Below are 25,027 nucleotides of genomic sequence, written 5' to 3'. Positions count from 1 at the left end.
GTACTTTCTTCCCCACTCAAAACTGATTAGACCAGGTGTTAAATTAAAAATTTTACTTTATGAAATACACCTGTATTTGTGTGCTCTTTCAATGAAAACAATTTCATCAAAGTACCTAACTTAAATATATTACTTTTCTAGAGCGTCAAAATTTCTATTTCTTGTCCTAGTTTATAGTCACTGTATCAGTTTTCATTAGTATCAATTCTCCTAAAACTAGCAACTTTAAATCATGAAACAGGGTTGTTTTTGTCTTGGAAATAGACTTCAGTGTAATCACTGTTAAGGACATGAGTTTGATGGCCTAATCAACTCGCACAGAGCTAATTTTCTCTAAATTTAATAGACACCAGCTGTTTCATTACTGTCTCATGAGTGTGGAGATAAACAGCATCATGGGTGTACATCTCACCGAGAATGGTAAAGAACATGTCTTAAATTCCTTGTTTTAGTTACTTCGTTGTTTGGGTGCAAAAAAGGCCATGTTATCCAAAATCTGTAACAGCTGCTCATTTCTTTTTTCCCCGCTTTAAACAGAGATTTCAGGGCATCCCGTTGACCCTTGACTTTTAGAAATTTCAGAAGTCAAATCACTATTTCTGAGAAATCTGAAGGGTCAAAACAGATGTCAAATAGACATGTCCCTTCAAACCCAAGAGTCAGATCTCAATTTGGGGAGTCAAAAACATACTCTCAAGGGTCTACCGGATGCCCTGGACTTATGGAAGACAATACGCATTATACTGTACCCTCCATATTACTGTATAACAATCTTTCGTGGTTTGGAGATTATTTTGTTGGTAGGAACTTTCATGGTTACCCAGTGCAACAATAATATAATAATACATTTGTGGTTGCAATGTAACAATGAAAACATCAAAAAGTTTATACACGATGAATGATTCATGTTATAAAATACCATACCTATCATCTATAAAGAGATATCCCTCCAGTACTTTTCAAACAAGGGAATCCTAGCTATATAAGAAATTTGAGATTTAACGATAATGGCTGTTTGTTTGCCAGGTTGTTTTCAGGACAGACTGGTCCAAAAATGCAATACAAGGGACCAAGGGGAACCTACATATGAAATTTGATTTGAGAAAGATCCCTTCAGTACTTTGAGAAATAGAGATAACAAACTTAAATTGTCAAAATCCAAGATGGCGGTCTGTCTGCCATATTGTTTTCCAATTGATCTCAAAATGCAATAAGCATAATGAGGCACCAAGGGGAACCTCCATATGAAATTTGAGAAAGATCCCTTCAGTACTTTCTCAGAAATAGCGATAACAAACTTCAGTTGTCAAAATCCAAGATGGCTGCCTGTCGGCCATGTTGTTTTCAGATTGGTCTCAAAACGCAATATGCATAACTAGGCACCAAGGGAAACTTACATATGAAATTTGAGAAAGATCCCTTAAATACTTTCTCAGAAATAGTGATAACAAACTTCAATTGTCAAATCCAAGATGGCTGCCTGTCGGCCATGTTGTTTTCCGATTGGTCTCAAAACGCAATATGCATAAAGAGGCACCAAGGGGAACCTACATATGAAATTTGAGAAAGATCCCTTCAGTACTTTCTGAGAAATAGCGATAACAAACTTCAATTGTCAAAATCCAAGATGGCTGCCTGTCGGCCATGTTATTTTCAGATTGGTCTCAAAATGCAATATGCATAACCAGGCACCGAGGGGAACCTACATATGAAATTTGAGAAAGATCCCTTCAGTACTTTCTGAGAAATAGCGATAACAAACTTCAATTGTCAAAATCCAAGATGGCTGCCTGTCGGCCATTTTTTTCCCTGATTGGTCTCAAAACGCAATATGTATAACTAGGCACCAAGGGGCCCCTTCATATGAAATTTGAGAAAGATTCCTTCAGTACTTTCTCAGAAATAGCGATAACAAACTTCAATTGTCAAAATCCAAGATGGCTGCCTGTCGGCCATGTTATTTTCAGATTGGTCTCAAAATGCAATATGCATAACTAGGCACCAAGGGGAACCTTCATATGAAATTTGAGAAAGATCCCTTCAGTACTTTCTCAGAAATAGCGATAACAAACTTCAATTGTCAAAATCCAAGATGGCTGCCTGTCGGCCATGTTGTTATCCAATTGGTCTCAAAATGCAATATGCATAACTAGGCACCAAGGGGAACCTTCATATGAAATTTGAGAAAGATCCCTTCAGTACTTTCTGAGAAATAGCGATAACAAACTTCAATTGTCAAAATCCAAGATGGCTGCCTGTCGGCGATGTTGTTTTCCGATTGGTCTCAAAACGCAATATGCATAACTAGGCACCAAGGGGAACCTACATATGAAATTTGAGAAAGATCCCTTCAGTACTTTCTGAGAAATAGCGATAACAAACTTCAATTGTCAAAATCCAAGATGGCTGCCTGTCGGCCATGTTGTTTTCCGATTGGTCTCAAAACGCAATATGCATAACTAGGCACCAAGGGGAACCTTCATATGAAATTTGAGAAAGATCCCTTCAGTACTTTCTGAGAAATAGCGATAACAAGAATTGTTTACGGACGGAGGGACGGACGGAGGGACGGACGGACGGACGACGGACCACGGACGCAGGGCGATTTGAATAGCCCACCATCTGATGATGGTGGGCTAAAAACAGTATATGACCTAATAAGGGCACAGGGTGCGGGTAATTGACAGTGGGCGCCCTTATTAAGATTCATTATTCTGAACTTTTATGAAACGGACTATACCTTACAGCAAAGCTGTGGAAACGGTAAAATATTCATTCATAAAAATATTCCAGATGAAGATATCTATTATCAGATATAAAGCTTAAACATCACCTGAATATTCCTGTAAACTTGTAAACCATGCCAGCTGATCTTTAGACCAAAGAATGTGTGTTCCACCATTTATGTTCAAACGGAACTCTTTTGTGTTCTATTTATAGACACAGGTGATTTCCTCGATCATAAACTTGTGTTCCAGTGACTTACTTTGCTGAAGAAAATTGAACACATAAAGTAGCAAAACATTTCACATGAATTATTACTTTTGAACACCATTTTGACACTTAGTCAAAGATGTATTTCCTTGGAAAAAAGGTAGGGCCCCTTATAAGGTCTTATACGGTATATAGCATAACACTGTATTAAACATTCCCAACACAGACAATACAAATGGAACCATAATTGTAGAAATCAAGGTTTCAAGAAATGCCTAGAAAACACACATTTCAATTTCAGATGTGCACACTTATTTTGTAACCATTAGCACATGTCAGCAGAGCAGTAACATTGTTTACCTAACCTACAGCAACCACCAACAATAATATACAGGATCTACACATGTGATGACAATTACTATGATCACATGTTAGATATAATGGTTAACAGGCTGAGCAGCTTCACAGTCATTATAATATAGAAACATCTAACCCGACATAGATATGGATCAGTTGGGAGTGTTTCCTCTTTATATCACATCATTCCAGCTGATATTATATATAGGCCAGTAGTGACAAATTCACACCAACATCAAAACGTCTGTAATAGGACAAAGCCACTGAACAATTGTGTACAATTACATCACAATTTCTTCCATTCGTTTTAGTTGTTTGATGTTAGAGTAAGAGCAGAAAGATTCAGACATTTTTATTTTAAATATCATGAAATGAGATGTTTTTTAATGAGAATAAGACGGGGCACTTCAATACATGTGTTTGCCTTCTCGTTTGTTGTATTTAACTTTGGGCATTACTGGTAGGTTGTTTAAGAAAATGTTCTATTCCCGACAAGAAAGAAAATTGAAGTTTTAATAAAACTGTGTCATCAATGCAAAATTGAAAATTACTTGTATGCTGGGTTTTATCGCCCCATGAACATTCAGGGTCATTTTGAGGCAGGAGCTTCTTGTAGTAGTTGGGCGACTACCTCACTGAACAACTTACATGTGGTCCTTCGAAGGCAATCCAGAGCAATTAGGGTAAAGTATCTTACCCATGGACACAATAACAAAACAGTACAGACTTACTCGTTTCTCAGCTTCTGGAGAAACACAAACTGACATGGACAGGGAGTGCCAAATATGGTATTGCACATTGTACGTACTAAAATGACCCAAAATGCTGCTACATCAAAAAATTCAGAATAAATATTGCAATCTTAAATGGCATTATATATTCTTTATATGTCATGTCAGCCTGACAGTAAAGCTGTGCATTATTCAACACAATCTGCCATTTCCTGTTATTAACTGGTAGGATTTCTAGCAAAAATCATTTGTGTTTATACCTTATAGTGTGCTTCCCAAGGACTTATAACACAATCCCATCATCTGCATCAGAACATATTATGTAAATGGAATCTGTCCTTTATTGAAAAGAGCAATTAATAAAAGAAGTAATAATCTTTACATTGTGATAATCACATGGCCTTATTGCCAGAGACAGCACAAACCCCCACAGACTGCTTGGACCATGAGGTTTGGGATCAGTATGTCTAGTCCCTGTGTCTGTGGTATTACAACACCTATATCAATATGTGAAAGACATATTGCAGTGTTGTCAGGTTGCCCTCATATTTTGCTCAAAAATTAAAACTCCAAAATAAACTATTATGATTTAGTGATCAGAAATGAAAAATTAGTATCTACATAGGATGTATAGTATACTTTATGTAAATGTACATGCAAGGCGTACATTTTTGTTCTTCTCTATAGATAGCCCTGTATCAAAATACACATCTACTTATAAACACGTGTACCTCTGCCAAGTCAGAAGCTAGCAGTTATAAGCATCAGGACTAGTCCTGCTAGTCTCCACAATCAGACCCTGGGTAATGGGAAAACTTGAGCATGCAGGTTGAATAAACTGCCACAATAAATAACTACAAACACTAACCAGAACTTTACAATATACCACAAAACTACATAGCAGTTTGATATGCCTGGGGAAATGTGTGGAATGTAAACTAAACTGTTTGGGTGTAATATTTTATCTGCAGTGGTATATATAATACTATGCTGTTTCTCAAGGCTAGACAAAAAAAATATATAAATTTGTATACATGCATTTGTTTTGCAAGTGAAAGACCTGTTCTATATAAGATTTAGGATGATAAGCTATAGACCTGTTCTATATAAGATTTAGGATGATAAGCTATCTTATGTTAGTTGTATAGGCTGAGGATAGCTAAGATCGGAATTTTCAAGTGTGTATCAACTTAACATGTTCAAGATTACATAAGATCGTGACAAAAAAATCGGTCCCTCCCACTCCATCTTCCCATTACAGAGATATTAGTTCAACACATTCATGGGAGAAAGAGAGCTATTTAAACAAATGTGTGTCAGAGTCTAGTGTGCAGGAGACAGAAGTATTGCTTCCAACATTGCAACAATTAAGATCTAAATATATACAGCCATAATGAATACTAAAAACATTCACCAAACTACTTATATATACATCTTTATAAATATAATCAATATATACTACAAAACTATAATTAAGATCTAAATATATATCAATGACTTTAAAATTTCAAGATTTAATCAAGGTTTAACAACTTTTAACAATGCTGAATGTACAACTTCAAAATCTTATCCATAATCACAGCCTGGTCTTGTTCTCATGCCATACCCCCCCCCCCCCCCCCCCAAAAAAAATGTCCTATCTATACTGTCCTATCCTAAATGAATTGGTTGCAAAGTCATTTTTAACAAAAGATTAAGATACTTTCTCCTGTGAAATGAGAATGACATATATAACCGTGATAACTATTGGCTTGTAAGAGATGCCACACTATTAAACAACTGACAAGATTGTAGAAGAATTTGTAAGGAGCGGATCCAGAGATTGTATTAGAATTCCAGCATCCATATAGACAAAAATAGCTATCAGGTATTTTAGCTATATACCAAAATACACTTCTACACCCACACACATGTAAATAACTACAGCTGGTAAATCATTTGGGCGGGGGTCCATATAGTAATTATTCTGAAACAAACTATTGTTAGAAATCATTTTGGATAGTCGGAGAGCTGTTATATCTGTTCATTGTTTTTACTTATGAAGTCTTTTATCGTGTAAAATTCATGTAAATGTATTTGGTAGAGGAAAGCACGTTCCCACTACTGAGAGCAGCCATGCCTATTGTTTGTGATGACGGCTGTACATAGTGGCTTCTGTCTAAAAATTGACTTTGTCAAATCTGGATCTTTGTCTTAACCAGTCAAATAAATTAGTCCCCAAAAATTTCTTCTTGATCTACAGTTGTTAACTCTGTCTAATCTGAACTTGTATCCGGCCCTATTTCAAGGTCCTGTTCGAATTCCTTCTTTGTATGAGTAAATCTACTCTGTGTAAACCGATGTCAGCTTCGCTCAGGTCCCATGTGTGCAGTGGTGACTTTGTGGACACCCGGAGGGTGTTAATACAGTGCCAATACAAGTAAATTATAAATTGACCCTAAATTGTCACTGTCAAGGTATGGAAACAGTCAGCCAAACACCTGAACTCCTTTCAGGTATAATAAAGAATTCTGCCTATTAATTAAAACAATGAAATATTAAATATTACAATGTGTGTAATTGTGTAAGATACAATTACAAACTGCTTAAATATGCAAGCGAGACTTCTCGAGGGCCCCACGGTTGCAAAATACCTGATTGAGGAAATAGGTGATGATATCTTGCTCACGGTATCAACTCTAGCGCTACTGACATAGAAGATTTCTTCTAAATAGGGAATTATACTTCTTGACAGTGTTCATCCAGAACTAGTAATATCATGGTACAGACACAGCTGAGGGGCCACGGTGGCCGTGTGGTCAAGGTGTCTCGACACTTTAACACTGGCCCTCCACCTCTGAGTTGCGAGTTCGAAACCTACGTGGGGCAGTTGCCAGGTACTGACCGTGGGTCGGTGGTTTTTCTCTGGGTACTCCAGCTTTCCTCCACCTCTAAAACTTGGCATGTCCTTAGATGACCCTGGCTGTTAATAGGATGTTAAACAAAACAAACCAAACACAGCTTAAGGGGTTGGATGTCAAAACAGAAAACGAGATGAACTGCACTATGGAGAGGTGTACATGTGTGACATTACTGAACTCATTGATAAAATCGGGAAAAAATCAAGTTATCTACCTCATTTGGATGAATTAAAAAATTAGATGAAGGTGAGTTCTATTCAAAAGAGAAACGTTTTCAAACAAATGTCATGAATTTCCCAAATACAGGGATTATCTCCCTTTACTCTGGCTATAGAACGACGTACTGAACCGTCATCACATGTTAAGTATATCCATTTATTAGTATTTTTTCATTTACTGTCAAAATGAATGCAATCTGGATGACATAGATATAAAGCTGCATGGTCAGACAAGGTGACTAATGCACAGTTAACTGACTATAGTAGACCAGGCATGTGGCACTGAAAACAAGGGCTGATACATATAATCATGTTGGAACGGTAAACTGTGTATCTATGTATGAAAGATAATTACGGTAAACTGTGTATCTATGTATGAAAGATAATTACGGTAAACTGTGTATCTATGTATGAAAGATAATTACGGTAAACTGTGTATCTATGTATGAAAGATAATTATAACTCGTTGTAATAGTTTGAACTTTTATGAAATGACACAGTGAACCAGGTCTTTGCTTTACTGCTGTGTGACTAAGTACATCATACGTATAGCTTACTGCTGTGTGACTTAGTACATCATATTTATAGCTTTACTGCTGAGAAGCTTAGTACATCATCTGTATAACTTTACTGCTGTGTGACTTAGTACATCATATTTATAGCTTTACTGCTGTGTGACTTAGAACATCATATTTATAGCTTTACTGCTGTGTGGCTTAGTACATCATACATATAGCTTTACTGCTGTGTGACTTAGTACATCATACATATAGCTTTACTGCTGTGTGACTAAGTACATCATATTTATAGCTTTACTGCTGTGTGGCTTAGTACATCATACATATAGCTTTACTGCTGTGTGACTTAACAAAGTACATCATATTTATAGCTTTACTTCTGTGTGACTTAGTACATCATATTTATAGCTTTACTGCTGTGTGGCTTATTACATCATCTGTATGGCTTTACTGTTGAGTGACTTAGTACATCATACATATAGCTTTACTGCTGTGTGACTTAGTACATCATCTGTATGGCTTTACTGCTGTGTGACTTAGTACATCATATTTATAGCTTTACTGCTGTGTGACTTAGTACATCATACATATAGCTTTACTGTTGAGTGACTTAGTACATCATACATATAGCTTTACTGCTGTGTGACTTAGTACATCATCTGTATGGCTTTACTGCTGTGTGACTTAGTACATCATATTTATAGCTTTACTGCTGTGTGACTTAGTACATCATATTTATAGCTTTACTGCTGTGTGACTTAGTACATCATATTTATAGCTTTACTGCTGTGTGACTTAGTACATCATATTTATAGCTTTACTGCTGTGTGACTTAGTACATCATACATATAGCTTTACTGCTGTGTGACTTAGTACATCATACATATAGCTTTACTGCTGTGTGACTTATTACATCATCTGTATGGCTTTACTGCTGTGTGACTTAGTACATCATCTGTATGGTTTACTGCTGTGTGACTTAGTACGTCATACATATAGCTTTACTGCTGTGTGACTTAGTACATCATATTTATAGCTTTACTGCAGTGTGGCTTAGTACATCATCTGTATGGTTTACTGCTGTGTGACTTAATACATTGTATGTATGGCTTTACTGTGCTAATCTGCTGAGGTAACAAATAGTCATAAGAATTGTGTACAGGATCTACAGATCAGGCAAGTGTACCACCAGCAATACACATACAAAGCATTACGTGTAGCATTACGTGTAGCATTACGTGCATGATACTGATGTTGATTTCACTCAACACACTAGCAGGTTCAAATTATACAGCTTGCCGAGAAATATGTCTTTATTTGTGCAATGATATAGTACATACACTCCTTAGAAACAATGATAGCATTAGAAAGGAATTTACGGTAAGGAGCGATATATAATTGGTTTATGTGAGGCCACAGCCAAGTTTAACCCTCTAGAACAGGAACAGACAGCCACGTCATAGTAAAGTTATCCCCTTCTGTCATCAAAGTATAACCCACCAACAGGAGCAGCAGTTATGTTAAGTGGATTAGTGTAACAAGTAGTTGAATAAAGTTTGGGTCTCACTTAAAAGTTCCATCATCACACCCGCCGCCAGACTTGAACTACTAAAACTACAGACAGGATATTCTGAATGAACTTAAAGCAATCATTAAGTGTAATTTAATTTTTATTAGATTTTAAAATTGAATAATGGCTCTTCTATTTCAATAAAATCCATTTTTATTTTAGATTGTGTGGAAAGTTAAATTTGTTAACTGGTTGTTTGGCCTGTCAACAACGAGGGTACATGCAATTCAAAGCCAAATGTAAGCAATGACACAACTGACAATCCATGATCTCATGTATCAGCTTCTTCACCTGAAGTTTCTTTTAATTGTCTCATGATCATATTCCAGATCTTTACAGACTATATATCTATGAGCTAACATATGGGTTCCATATATTAGAGGTTATATACTACTAACAGTGTACAAACTGAAAGCAGTTTACCCTCCAATACTTTATCATGTATAATCTATTATAATGTGAAGAAATAACAGTTTGCCACATTCACTATATTGGTGAAAGAATTCACAGATAGGTCCAATATATATTACATTTTCTTGTGTCAAACCTGCCTTGATGTCAGCTGTCAATCACCCGTCATTTATTACATTTTCTTGTGTCAAACCTGCCTTGATGTCTGCTGTCAATCACTCGTCATTTATTACATTTTCTTGTGTCAAACCTGCCTTGATGTCAGCTGTCAATCACCCGTCATTTATTACATTTTCTTGTGTCAAACCTGCCTTGATGTCTGCTGTCAATCACCCGTCATTTATTACATTTTCTTGTGTCAAACCTGCCTTGATGTCAGCTGTCAATCACCCGTCATTTATTACATTTTCTTGTGTCAAACCTGCCTTGATGTCTGCTGTCAATCACCCGTCATTTATTACATTTTCTTGTGTCAAACCTGCCTTGATGTCTGCTGTCAATCACCCGTCATTTATTACATTTTCTTGTGTCAAACCTGCCTTGATGTCTGCTGTCAATCACCCGTCATTTATTACAAAGCTATTTATATACTTATTCAAATATTGTTTATTACACAAGATAGTCATTTATTGATTGACTTTGGGCTGCTGTGATCGCCAGTCCACCATACATTCTTCAATACAAACCAGTTTGCGCATGCATGTATGACATATTTTCTGCAGCTCATAATCATTTACATAAAGGGAATGCAGTTCCACATTAAAGGTTCCACATAATCAGTGGGTAGTTTCATGGTTTTAAATGCAAATACCAGGTATATATGAAAAACTTTACCAGGTATGAAAAACTTTACAAGGTATAAAAATTTAAACTAGGTATGAAAAACTTTACCAGGTATGAAAAACAATGTTAATGATTTTCAAATGATTTCATCATTAACTATAGGGTATATCTTCTATCATTCAAAATATTTTTGTGATAATCTATAAGTTAGGAAAACACGGAGATGCGTTAAAAACACTTAATCATTAACGAATGCTTTAAAAATGCATTATATGCATTACATAGATCTACTATAATGGACCTGTAATATGTCAGCAACACAACTAAGCAACAACGAAAACTATAGTGACATCCTGTTTTACTTTTTTCTCACTAGTTATGGTATGCCCATGGAGGGTTTAAATGCGACATGTCTGAAATTGCATTTATCTCTGGCCATATGTATAGTCTACACTGCGTGCAGCCTCTTATGTTGGGCTGAAGTGTTCTACTTCCTGTCATGATTCAATATGCTGGTACTCCGTGGTATTTTGTTTTAGTCATGTAGATCTACACAATGTCTAAACCTGCCTAATAATCATGTACAAATATCCATAGTTGAATTTTACCATTGAAAGTATGACTTTAATACTGTTAAGATTTCTGAGAAAATGTTAATTAGACTCAAGTTCTTGTCTAAAATTGATAAATACCCAGTTTATTGCTTTATTTTGTTTAACATCCTATTAACTGCCAGAGTCAATTAAGGACGTGCCAGGTTCTGGAAGTTGAGGGAAGCTGGAGTTTTTAGAGAGAAACCATAGGCCTACAGTCAGTAACAGCCCTAGCTACCTGGGTTTCGAACTTGCGTCCCACAGATGGAGGCCTATAGCTAAGGGCTAGTGATAGTGTTGGTACACCTTAACCACCTCCCCACTGCGGCCTCGAAATATCAAATGTCGACTCAAAAACAAATAGCTGCCACATTCAACCCTTGCCTTGATATAAGGTATATATGACATTAAACTTATCAGATGTCCTTCTATTCTAAACCTAAACTCAATAAACATGGTTCTTCTGTCACAATTACTACTCACAATACTTTGATGATTCTAACATCTCAACCTGACACAAATATTGTTATATTTTGTTTCCGTTAAAAAATGTCCTGCATAAAACAATGTTTCCTTGACAGAAGACTTTAAAAAAACCAAACCACAACATTTGAAATAAGATATAGTAAAAGATATATAAACACACATAACTAGTGGAATACAGGTAGTGAGCCAATTGACATTCCAGAAGGGCTCTGACCCGAGAATAGGAAGGTTGACTGACAACAATGACAGGTAACATGGGGTTTAAACAGCATTATCTAGAACAACGCTCATAATTATTAGCATGAATAACATAAATGAAAAGTTAAAGAAAATTGACGTTTTCTAAAGTCAATTTTTAGAGTATTCTGGTCAAGCCCTTATACGATATATATACTAGTATGAACAACAAAAAATAGGTTTCAGACAAAATCTTTGAAATGATACAATGTCTTCTGGTTAAAGCATTTGGGTAATGTCTTAAGTAACATATAGGCACTATTATAATTACATGGGCACGGTTTTAACATCTGGTGTATGTCAAAGTGTTGGTGATCTGTTGACACCCTGACAAACACATGTACATTTTCAAGACTGAAACCTAGACATTTTTATACTAGTACTGTATATGAGCAGGCTGTCTGACCTCTCAGACATTTTTCTAGCATGAAAAGTTATTTTCTTGAAAAATTCATGTCAGTTACGGCAAACGTCTGGTCAGTTTAAACAGGCAGAAAGTTTACACATAATTTTTTCAATAAAAACAACAATTTTCTAGCTAGTGTTAGTTCAAACTCTAGTTGTTTATAACTGACACTATTTCGGATGGTTCAAACTTGTCAAATCAATGCCTCATTTTTGGCCTTCAGTCGAGCATCTGCCTCTGTGAGGAAAGCTTTGGGTTCTGTCCCCTAGCTCAGATATACCAGTCTTTAACAAGGGCCCGTTGGAGGGCCACAACATACGCCCGCCGCAATATTTGACACTTGGAAGGGGGTAGTTTCACAGGTTGTAATGCTTTAAAATGAAGTATCATTGTTGGAAAGTTGGAAGGAGATATTGATACATATAATGGTGTTGTCGAAAACTTTAAATGATGAGATGTACATATGTTGCAAATATGGGAAACCTTGGTTAAGACACAACAACACAAAAATTAGTTCACATGTTTATATACAGAATATATACATTAAAAGAACCTCTTTGTAAAGAATCAGCCTCCTAATACCATTATTAAGTGAATGGTGAGCAATTACAAAACATTAACTCAGAAATATTGGAAAAACAATTAAGTCCATAATATGCCAATTTTTTTTAAAAATCACAATAATTTTTACAATTTCAACTTCAACTTTTAAAATTTTGGTATGCGACACTCCGACTCATCAAGATGTATATTTGTGTCAAGTATGGAGAGCCTGGGTCGAGTAGTATTGGAGTTATGGTCCTGACAAGTAAAATCATCAAAGGGGAATAACTCCGCAAATACGGGGGTAAGGGGCATGATTTTGGTATGCGACACTCTGGCTCATCAAGATGTATATTTGTGTTAAGTATGGAGAGCCTGGGTTGAGTAGTATTGGAGTTTAATGTAATTTGGGGTAAAAAAAAACTTTTGACAAAGCTAGTGATGTCCGATTGGCTTGATCGAGTTACTCTTTTCATGTATTTGAAAATATTCTATGGTGAAAAACTCGGAATTTGGATTGAGACCTTCACTTGCCCATAATTAATAAACAAAATCGAATAGATTTGGGCTATCGCATCTGGGGTTTTCCTGATCTGATAACTATATATAGATTTTTTTGTTTGTTTTTGTTTAACGTCCTATTAACAGCCAGGGTCATTTAAGGACGTGCCAGGTTTGGAGGTGGAGGAAAGCCGGAGTACCCGGAGAAAAACCACCGGCCTACAACTATATATAGAGTCAGCTTCTTTCACTAACCCTTTACTGAAGTGACCCAATGACTATGGTACTATATATATAGGTACATTGGTGTCAGATCAAATATATATACAGTCTACCCTCGTTATATCGCCACATTTTGTCCGTGTCAATTATGGCGGTATAACGAGGGTGGCGTTAGTATCGAATCATGAAAATTACAACAGTAAAAGATAATGTTGTACCAACGTTTTGATAAATACACAATGAGTCAACATATATAAGACACCATGGTATTGACTGTATATTTCGTAGCTTACATCAAGAAGAACACGCTTTCGTCTCGGAGTTTCCATCTCAACTGACGAAGCCAAATCGTTCATACCATAAATAAGAACACTTATTGAGCAGAAATCAGTCATGCTTTATTACAAATCAAACCATACCTGTGTGTAGATGTCACATATATAAACATCGATACATATATCTACCTGAGCGATAAAAACTCATTCAAGCGTATAACTAAGTTACCTGTGAAAAAGGAAATACCCTAATTCTATAAATAGAACACTAAAGAGTTCCTCGATCGCAAAAAAAACCGAACCAAGATGGCGATATTGTCGAGGGTAATATATAGGGATTTGGGACGTTTGTATTGTTATGAACGTGGCGGATGGCGGTATGCGAGGGTGGCGAACTTAACGAGGGAATTATATAGAAGGGAAATCCGTTCTAGGGGTGTAGGTGGCGGTATGGGAGGGTGGCGGTAGATTCGGGTGGCAATAGGTTGAGGGTACACTGTATATATAAAATGCAATTGAGTCCTTTAAAGAACATTCAGTACATACATGATCAATGTGGCATCTGACAAAAAAACTGTTTTAGAAATTACTTAATAACAAGATAGAGTCGCAACCATGTATAAGCAGCAGGCAATATGTACCTTGTATAGGAGGAGCTGGTTGAAACAGCTGTTCCAGATCAGCTAGGGCTACACATGTACACAGGACAAGAGATCAATATGTAATACTGAGCCTTATAGATGCCAGCTAGAAGCTACTTGGTATACCAAACACAAATCAACCAAATTCAGACATCAGAGCTAATTCTTTCAGCTCTGATCAATCACAGGAAAATTATCAGTAACCATCTTGTACGACTAGGTGATATATTATACATACACTATGTAAAGGCTATTTTTTTTTTAATGATTACCAAAAAAAACTCCATTTTTATTAATATTAATAATAATCCCTGGCCCAAGACAATCAACTGCAGATTTATACAGTATTATTAGCCTCCTGCTTTTGGTTAACTTCTATTTACGCCATATTATATTCTGAACAAATACATGAAACAACATTCCAATATAGCATTGACCTAGTAAGAAATAAAAATTGTAAATGGCCTAAAAAAATTAACAATTGTCTTATACATAATTCAAGTGTGGGAAAACACTCCAGTACCATCCTTACCAAGGCTTTACCTGAGTGAATACAATATATTGTTATAACAGTCTACCTCAAATAACAGTGTTCCAGCTAGGTCGGGTTAGCAGGGCGCGGCGCCCTGCCCCTAATTCAAAGTTAGAAATTCGCCCCGCCCCTTTTCCTGTAGTACTGCCCTTTTTCTAAGTGTCATTGATGCTCATTTTGCCTCGTATACTCTACATGTAGATCCGATTTGCTGAAGCCATGCAATATACAGTCAGTCAGTCACTAATTGGCCACCTGTAACACTAGTCCCCTTACCTGTAGACCCTTATCCACGGTACTGATGGACGCTGCCCGAGGCAGAGATCGGTCAGCTGGGGATCGAGCTGGTGTTTTAATAGATTCATTTAACCGTGACGAGTCGATAGGTCGGCTGGTAATCCAATTAAATCATGATCACGAAGGCTTTTTGAAGATGGACAAAGTAATGATAATGGATGGAAATGTTGTTTTACTTATGTAAACAACTTTTGACAAGACCGAAAAGAGCCGCACGTTTGTCGTAAAGTTATCCCATGAGCACGTGTGCATTGGCGATCAATGTATATATCTTTGAAATTTTCTTCACATGACAACATGAAATCCTTCTAGTGTAAACCAAGCAATTTTTAGGTAAATGATCATGAGATCACTTTCCAGTGATTTTCCAGTGATCAAAATTAGCTTTCGGTTGATTTTATTTGATGAAGTTTGGCGGGACGCCGGAAATGGTTCGTTGTAAATGCAGATGTCGCAAATTCTTTGTTGGATTGACGGATTTCTATACAAAATGTTTATTTTTCATAAATAAATAAAAGACATATAAAAATATCTGCTCATGTGAATAATTGTTGCAAAAGATTAGTTTATATTGTGTTATTTTCGTATCTGAAATGCCGACTCTGCATTAACTGCGGGTCATGTGATAGCCAAGTGATTAACTTACATTTCTACAACACGCGGGGACCGTTTGTTTACGAGAGCAACGGAACAAATGTTTGATCAGAATCTTGCGAATCATGACCGGCCCTAATTCGTTTACCATTTCTTATAATTAATTCAAGAAAATGTTAACTTGCTATAATTTCCTGATTTTAGTTTGCCGTTATTTCTAAAGAGTCTAAAGTGAAAGTAGAAATTTACCGCCGCTTACAAGATACATCGTAGTTATGTGGACGAAGTTATTTGGACGAAGTTTATTCAGATATCAAATAATAGATTTTCTTTTACTTACTCATTTTTTCTCGTATATGCTTGACCACATTTTCTCCTTTGCTCCATAATATCTTCACTTACAATTAGTCGTCTTACAATCACAACGGACAGACCAGAGACCTATATTAATTAGTTAGTATATAGGTCTCTGGACAGACCAACTTCTGGTTGAAAATATCGCTCTGTTGACTATAATCTGATAGTAACTTTTTGATTGGACGTAATTATCGTATATGGATTCTCTCAATACACCCTTAAATTGAAATAATGCTAATATCATTTTATTTTTGAATTACTCTAGGTCATACTGTAACTTTTACCATCAAAATTAAAAACAATATTTGAAGAATAAAGAGAAGAAAGAAGACACTTTTACACACAAACGAAATAATAAAAAAAAATCAACAGATTTCTATTTGTCTCTATGAATCAGGTCATTGTCCTGTAAAATAAGGTAGAAGATAGATAGGCCTGGAAAAAATGTTGGCACAAAAATGCCTTTTTTTTAGGCAGCGCCCTGCCCTTTTCAAATCCTAGCTGGAACACTGAATAAGGAATGTTAGAAATGCAGTGGTGGTCGTGGTACTATATTATTATTACAATCTAAAAGTTATTAGAATTTATACATTTGAAGATATTATGCATGTATACATATAATCTGATATGCTTTAAGACAAAGAAATATTCCATTATAAATCTAAAGTGAATCATTATTTTTAGTCTTTGATTAGTGTAGGCTGTGATCCTTATCCTTGATAAGGTATATATATGTAGCATCCGAAAATGTACTCGTGGGAAATTCGCTCCGGGGCTGTGATGCATGAGCAGTTCGGGACAGATTATACAATTTTATAGAGTAAATTAACCCACGTTTTTATCCACCAGCACACATGCACTACAGTATAAACACAAAGTCCTTTGCTGAGCAGTTTTGGTGTCTTTTTCACTAAGATAAGTTTCACTATCCTTGGTGGAAGTTTTGCATAGGTTTGGTGTCCTTGGAGATCCATTCCCTATGAGCTATCATAACAAAGATTGTTAAATTATTAACACTTCAGTGAATTAATGTCCCAATTTTGGGACATTTTGTAGGATACCTTTTGACAGATATTTGTTAGCGACCAGAGTCAGCAAAAGATGTAATGTGGAAAGTCAGGCCTTTGTTTTCCAGTGCCATGAGCAGCCATGTTAGAACTTTAATCATGATTCTCGGATAATATGATTTTCAGCTCTTTTTAAGTTATATAAAGCTTTCAACTTTGAACTTGGAAGACAAGTTGCAAATTAATGGCAAACATACATATAATACAACTACAAAAGCACAGGGTAGTCACAGATCCTCAATTTCCACTTCATAGAAATGCAAACTGCCTCCAGTATGGCTAAAAAATTCAAACCATATACCTCGAATACTGAATTCACCAGATCTAGAGGATACATTGGTTTGATAGATTGACCTATTGTAGCCTCATTTATCAATCTGATTTAACTAGAGATCATAACTATACACTTGTTAATAAGGTCAGATGTGGCTGGTAAGGGGTCATCTTCAGATGACCTAAAGCTTGAACCAATAGAAATGCAGCTTACAAAATTTTGCCAGAATCTGTTTTTCCTAGGCACCTGTCGGTTGGTACTTTAATGAATTCATAATATCCAATTGTTGCAAATGACAACCAAATAAAAATGACTGTGACCATCACAACCCACTTCATGCCTTTATTGTTTTAAAGAAATTTGACTCCTGTAACCCTGAAGATAAGTCAAGGTCATGTATTTACACAAATCAGGTAGCCCTTCATCCCAGCATTTAACATGCTCAACGCAAGGTCTTTGCACCTCTTTATTATTGAGAAGTGGTTGGAATATCAATGAACATTAGCCCTCTTTGACCTTGAATACAAGGTCAAATTGAATTTGAAAATAATTAAACTTCTTCTGCTTTCACCTTTCGTTAGGATATATCATCCGAGAAGGCTACTGATGTGAAAAGTAAATAGGAAAGAAACATTAGTAGGCCTGAAATTCAGTCAATATTTATTTTCATAGATCCATATTTATATGGTATAAATGCTTAAATGGACAGGACACTGGTCAAACTCAAACTACTACATGCATATATAGTCCTATCAAGGAAAAACTAATGAGCTATTGGCGTCAATGGTGCCTACAGGTGTTACAAAGGGAAAGGTGATGTACCACTAAATGGAACATAAAACTGCCCTTTAGCACAAATATCAGATGTGTAGCCAACCTTTCTATAAATACACATCAGAGAGTGGGTGTACAGCTAGATCTTCAATCAGCAAGCTGATACTTTCCTACACTTATATGCGGCTGTCATAAGCAAAAGTTTGCTCAAGTTAGTCAGATGGAGGCAAATGCTTGCACTTTCAACTACCAATTTGTTAAATAGTTTTACAGAGAAAAGAGTTTGTAAATTGAAATCACCTGTTTCAGTCAAAGATATTAAATTACTTAAATGGAATAAGAAGCTCAGAGTATCATACAACTGCAACTGTATCATGGCCAGCTTAAGTAATTCTAGAAATTGAAATCTTTATACATGTACAGATATCATCTTATTTACCTGCAATGTAATTCCTCACATTCATCAAGTTGATCCATATTCTTGTAGTATACTATAAAATGGCTATGTTATTTCTTTAATTGTGAAGAAGAATCCTGTTCTTTGGCCCTTTTTTCCAGTACTCGAAACAGACTGAAGTTTTCAATATAAAACACTTCAAATGAGTATTTTTTCATATATTTTTATCTAAGAGTAAGAATGGTCTTTGGAATTTGTTGGAAGCAAGGAATTTCTACAGTCCAGATTTTTTCTTTCATATGAAAATAGAAACATAGGCCTTGCACACTATTTTTCAATAATGAAACATTCAAGACTTCATGAAATGTTTATTTTAGTGTATTAAACTCGTAAATTTATTGAAAGCCTATACCTATAGACAGAAATATATCCATTGATATGCATTCCTAACACTACATAATTTTGATTCATGCATGTAGTGTTGACTTTGTTGTGAAAGTGCTCCGTTTTGTGTACTGACCCCGATTTGGGTAGTCACCTTACCTTAATTTCAAACTAGTATTTTATATTGGAAATGTAAACATTCTTAGAAGCAGCTATCATAAAATTTACTACTTTCTGACATATCATCGATTTGTATATAACTTGTTCGGTAGTTGTTGACATCCCCTCAAGCGACATCCGCCTTAATGACAGTACAGCAGCAGCACATGTGTGTGAACTCGTTATTTAGGCCATGGGACAAAATGATAACCTGTTGTATACATCGGAATGCGACTTAAGAATACTGGTCAAACCAAACTCAGCACCATTGTATGCAATGTGACGCTTCCGTACAAAATAAGGAAATAACATCGTATTATCAATATATAGTTTAAATACAGTATGCTACTGTTTGGTTTACCACCAACCTCGGTAAGACTTTTATAGCTTCATAGTCAACCCAACCAGGTATCCGCGAATATCCTTACCTTGTCCAAACATTTCAGTTCCTCCACCGGAAACACGGTTTTCGAACACTTTGCACACTGTTTGCTCATGATTGCGTCCTTGTTAATTTCCAATAAGCGAATCAATTATAAACGAAATTACGACTGTAAGAATCCACTTCTGTACATGTATTCTCATCGAAACACACTCCGCTATCTCCGCCCGTTCGAAGGTTGGCTTACGGAAGTGAAAGATTTGCAATGTGCCGTGTGCAAAAATAGTAGAGTATCATTTGTTACCACCGATTTGATTGGGTCAGTTAAGAAACATTTATCTCAAACATATTTCACGTTATACACTCATAAACACTCATTTTTGTGACTTGGATCTTATTACTCAATAAGGAATTACAAAAACAATTACAATCGTCATTTAGTTGATGTTTGCCGCGATACCCTATCTCTGGAATTAATGAAACCATTATTTATATCCACTACCATAAAATCACCTTTGAGACAGCCCCCTTTCTATGCGATCAGGGAGTGTGTTTTTGAGTAAAATTTACCTATTAATTTCGTTGCAATAAGATTATATAATGGAACGACAGAGTGTCAAAGAATAACGTGTGTAAGTACGTAAACTTCTCTCTAGCTGCGAGAAAAATTACGAGTAAAACTTGGCGCCTTTTCAACCGATGTGTAATGAGAAACCGCTCTTCAGGTGGGCTTGCCTTAAAAGGCAATGTTGTGATTCGCAGATTCACCTGTTGCTTGCAAGGTGTCGTATAGATCACAGGGACACGATATAATAATAATGTATACACGAAATGATTACAAATGTATGTGGGTCACGTTTTATGTTTGTACTGACCCACATACATTTTTAATCATTTCATGTACTGTATACATTGTCAGAGACCTATATACTAGTATATAAGCATAGGTCTCTGACATTGTTACGTGCCCCTGTGTATAGATCAAGTATGATGTGGTGTCCATATTCGTATGTTGTACATTATTAAGGTAAAAAATCACATTTGTATCTGACAAGAATAACATAGATTAGCATAAAAAACTCTGCACTATACGGAAAGTTTAACACTATGCGTGTTTTTTTAAAAGTGAACTATATATAGCATTTATCAATAAAAATTCTACCTGTGCAATATTAAAAACGAAATTTTGAACATCACTAAAATGTAATTCCCAATTTTCCCGTCAATATATTAAGAGATTTCCACTGGGTGGTAAATGATAAGCTCATCTCATGCAAAACTATAGTATAGCTTGTATCAAAACAATAAATGAATTACTGAAAGCACTTAAAAAACTCATGAAATATTAAGGATATGAAATCCCACCAATAATATCAAGGTTCTGTGTACTTTCTGGATGTATATATATTGTATCTGAAAAAACCCCCAATAATTTCAAATGGCATCAAATAAAAAAAAGCCGGTTTCAGGTGTGGAGTGGTATTTTGAAGCATGGTGAAATGACACCCCCCCCCCCCCCCCCCCCCCCCCAATAGTAAAGAGTAAAGTGAAGCCACCATAATATAATTTGCTTTTCATTGACTTTCCTTCACACAATTTTTTATCGGTTAGCGTAGTTATTTCTCTTAACCTGGTAAAAAAAATTAGGGTAGGGCGCTTCATTTTACCATGGCAGTGGTAAAGTGAAGCATTTCACTATTTACCTACTAATTCAATTTTTTCACCATATATATTTTTTAAATTGCATTTTTTAATTCCTCTAAACACATTAACACACAAAAAATGTCTGGGGGTCAGGAAATTTAGGGTGAGGCGGGTCGCTTCACTTTACCTTTGTGTGTTTATGTAATGAATAAAACACAAAACATCTGAAGGAAAAATCGAGAAACAATTAAATGGCTAATTCAGGTTTACATGCAATCAGAACATGGACTTGTTAGCCAAATCAGATTAGTTGCATGTGAATTGTGTAATCACTGAAGAGTTACTTCCCTTGTCAAGTCATATGGTCAGTTGGAACCGATGGAGTAATAATCAAAAATACAAAATCTATTTTTTACTGACTTTCCAGAAATTACTAGTTAGACAGATTAAGAGTATGGACACCGTTTGAATTTTAGCCAGTAATATCACCAGTTGAAAATGGAATATAAATGACTTATTTTTAGAATAAATGACTAACCTTTTAAAATAAGTGGCTTATCTATAAGTTAATTAAAGTGGCTTACCTATTAGAATAAATGACTAGCCTATTACAGAGACTTGTATATACATCTCTGCCTATTAGAATAAGTGACTTTTTATTAGCCCACCATCAGATGGTGAGCTATTCAAATCGCCTTTCGTCCGTGGTCCGTGGTCCTTCCGTCCGTCCTTCCGGTTGCACACTACAGTAGGACAGCCTGGCCATGGGCAATTTTTTTGTTAAGCAAATAACTCCTGTATTATGATATGCATAAAAAATGAAAAAATAAATGTACACTATAATTGGTATATTCAGTATGAAGAAGTACATACAGGCTTCATATTTGTTAAAACAAAAATTAATAAATTGGTTCCTGATTTTAAATTTCCGGATTTTCCGCAAGTGTGTTTACACAGGAAATTTAGTTTTGCCTACAGCGAAAAATGGATGCCCACAGTAAAGGTGAGATAGCGGAAAAACTTAATTTACAACATATGTCAAAACAAGATTAATTCTGTCTTTGGGATAGAGATATTTAATTTTAAATAGGTTTCAGAAAAAATATTGTGTAGAGAATTGTGGTATTTTGGGTCAAATATCATAATATTTTGCAATTTTTGATCATTTTTTAAGCTGTTACCATGGTATTCACAGCTCTAAAAATCACAGAAAATATCAGTTAACTTATCCTTCAGAGCTGTATTAAAATTGCAAATGTTGTACAGATTACAAATATATATGCTTTATTAGTTTATATGTAGGGTTAACTGGCAAAGTTTACATATCTAAGACATGTGTCATATTTTTCAAAATTGGGCATTTTTACTGTACACTGCTACCTCCGTCCGTCCGTCCGTTAACAATTCTTGATACCGCTATTTCTCAGAAATAGAATGTTCTCCCGGCGTGAGACAAAATCTCCCTTATTTTCAAGTCATTTATTTCCTCCCGGCAGGAGAGCCAAAATTCCCGTATTTTGTAATTCCCTCCGGTATTTTTGCCGACGCCATTTTTGTTTACAATTCAGTGTTTTTCTCGCGAGATTTGGCTAAATTTAGCGATCACGTGATCCATCTGTTCACGTCATCTCTCAATCAAAATGGCGCCTGTTGGACACGGCTTTCACCAATCGGGAACCGTCGGCACTTTCCGTAAACGAGAAAGTATTTTCTCGTTTACGGAAAGTGCCGACGGTTCCCGATTGGGCTTTCACACGAAGCTCTGGCTAGTGTAATGTTTGCGCTAGAATATCTATCACCATGAAATAAAGGCAAGTCGCTTACAAACAATTTTAACCCCCTTAGCTAACAGACTTGAATTATGGTTTGTTTTCTTTTAGGACCATACTTTGATGATGGTAATTGGTACAGAGTCTGGTCAGACGCAAAATCACACGTGTTTTTCATTTACCATGTGTATCGTTGATCAGTGATAGCAAGATGAAATCCGATAATTTCTTTCAGAAAACTATCAAAATTAGCACATCTGTTGGTCGTTACAAAGTGGTCAATCATGGTGTTTACAATGACTGTACAGTCCATGACAGAGACAATATACAAAATCTAGAATGATCGTGATAAGATTTACTGCAGTCTCCTAACATTAACATCTTCCGTTCTCATAATTTCATGTATACACTTGCATACTTGGAATATTTTTTATATCTAAATGGTCCAACATAAGGTATCCCACAGGACATTTCATGGTGATTTTTACAACTGATGTGTTCCCTCGGAGTGGATCAAGCTTTCTAATTTTAAGAAAATCCAAACTGATAAATGAATAACTTGCTTGTCTTAATCTTTAGCTACATGTAATTATAATATACCTTTTTCAAATGCTGTTATGCAATGTGCATAAAGCTGTGAAACTTTTTGTGTTGCATAAAAAAAATCGGAAAAAAAATTCATATCATCAGAATCTGAATGTATACTTATTGCATTTTTTACCTTTAATATACAACTTTTTGTTGTTTGCATATACAATATGATTAATATCTAAAATAAATACAAATATTCTTTATCAATTTCAAAATTAGTTAATTGCTAAAAAATTGAGTAAAAATGTCGATATTTATGTCGCGCACAAATCTCCCTTATTTTAGGCAAAATTCCCTTAAAATAATCATCAATCTCCCTCATGGTCTCCCAAAAATATGGCATCCCTTCAAGGGATCCGTCTGAAATTTCATATGCAGACTCCCTTTTGGGCCCTAGTTATGCATATTGCATGTGTGGACTGATCCGTCAACAAGATGGCCGACAGGCAGCCTTCTTAGATTTCGATAGTTGAAGTTTGTTACCGCTATTTCTCGAAAAGTATTGAAGGGGTCTTTCTCAAATTTCATATGTAAGTTCCCCTTGGTGCCTCGTTATGCATATTGCATTTTGAGACAAATTGGAAAACAACATGGCCGACAGACAGCCAACTTGGATTTTGACAATTGAAGTTTGTTATCGCTATTTCTCAGAAAGTACTGAAGGGATCTTTCTCAAATTTCATATGTGGTTCCCCTTGGTGCCTAGTTATGCATATTGCATTTTGAGACCAATCGTAAAACAACATGGCCGACAGGCAGCCATCTTGGATTTTGACAATTGAAGTTTGTTATCGCTATTTCTTAGAAAGTACTGAAGGGATCTTTCTCAAATTTCATATGTAGTTTGCCCTTGGTGCTTAGTTATGCATATTGCATTTTGAGACCAATCGTAAAACAACATGGCCGACAGGCAGCCATCTTGGATTTTGACAATTGAAGTTTGTTATCGCTATTTCTCATAAAGTACTGAAGGGATCTTTCTCAAATTTCATATGTAGGTTCCCCTTGGTGCCTCGTATTGCATTTTGGGACCAGTCTGTTCTGAAAACAATCTGGCAAACAAACAGCCATTATCGCTAAATCTCAAATTTCTTATATAGCTAGGATTCCCTTGTTTGAAAAGTACTGGAGGGATGTTTCTCAATTTGCACAGATTAGTAAAATGAAGGGAAAAGTAGGGAGAAGATCAATCTGACATAGAACGTATAAAGATCATTCAATGGTGGGCGCCAAGATCCCTCTGGGATCTCTTGTTAGAACAAGAACTCTGCAAGCGGGAGCATGATATGCCTGTCACTGGGAAATTAAATTTAAAATTTAAAGATTTGAATAGCTGAATTCAGCTAAAAAAAGAAATAGAAAACTGCATGCATGCTCTTATTTGGCGATAAAAGGGGGCATAACTCTGGTAAAAATAATCATAAAATTCCATAACACGAACTCATTCGAGCTATTGTGGTGGAATATTTGTCACAAGTTA

At 35.8% G+C, this 25,027-nt stretch overlaps 1 protein-coding gene across 23 annotated transcripts in view; it reads right to left on the bottom strand.

The window, feature by feature from the left end:
- The window catches only part of LOC117315791 (LIM zinc-binding domain-containing Nebulette-like), a 78,340-nt gene extending 58,531 nt beyond the window's left edge, over nt 1-19,809 (bottom strand). For 6 of the 23 annotated variants that reach the window (XM_033870259.1, XM_033870236.1, XM_033870229.1 and 3 more), the window contains exon 1: nt 19,590-19,807. In XM_033870259.1, coding sequence (XP_033726150.1) covers nt 19,590-19,658 — 69 coding nt within the window. In that variant the 5' untranslated portion in view covers nt 19,659-19,807. Of the gene's footprint in view, nt 1-19,589 lie in introns of all 23 variants that reach the window. The other 17 variants (XM_033870244.1, XM_033870252.1, XM_033870332.1 and 14 more) reach the window with 5 other exon arrangements.
- Between the last annotated feature and the right edge of the window lie 5,218 nt (nt 19,810-25,027).

Source organism: Pecten maximus, chromosome 2, assembly GCF_902652985.1.
Source record: "Pecten maximus chromosome 2, xPecMax1.1, whole genome shotgun sequence".
Lineage (NCBI taxonomy): Eukaryota > Metazoa > Mollusca > Bivalvia > Pectinida > Pectinidae > Pecten > Pecten maximus.
The sequence above is the reverse complement of the archived record's forward strand: the minus strand, read 5'-3'. Positions and strand labels throughout refer to the sequence as shown.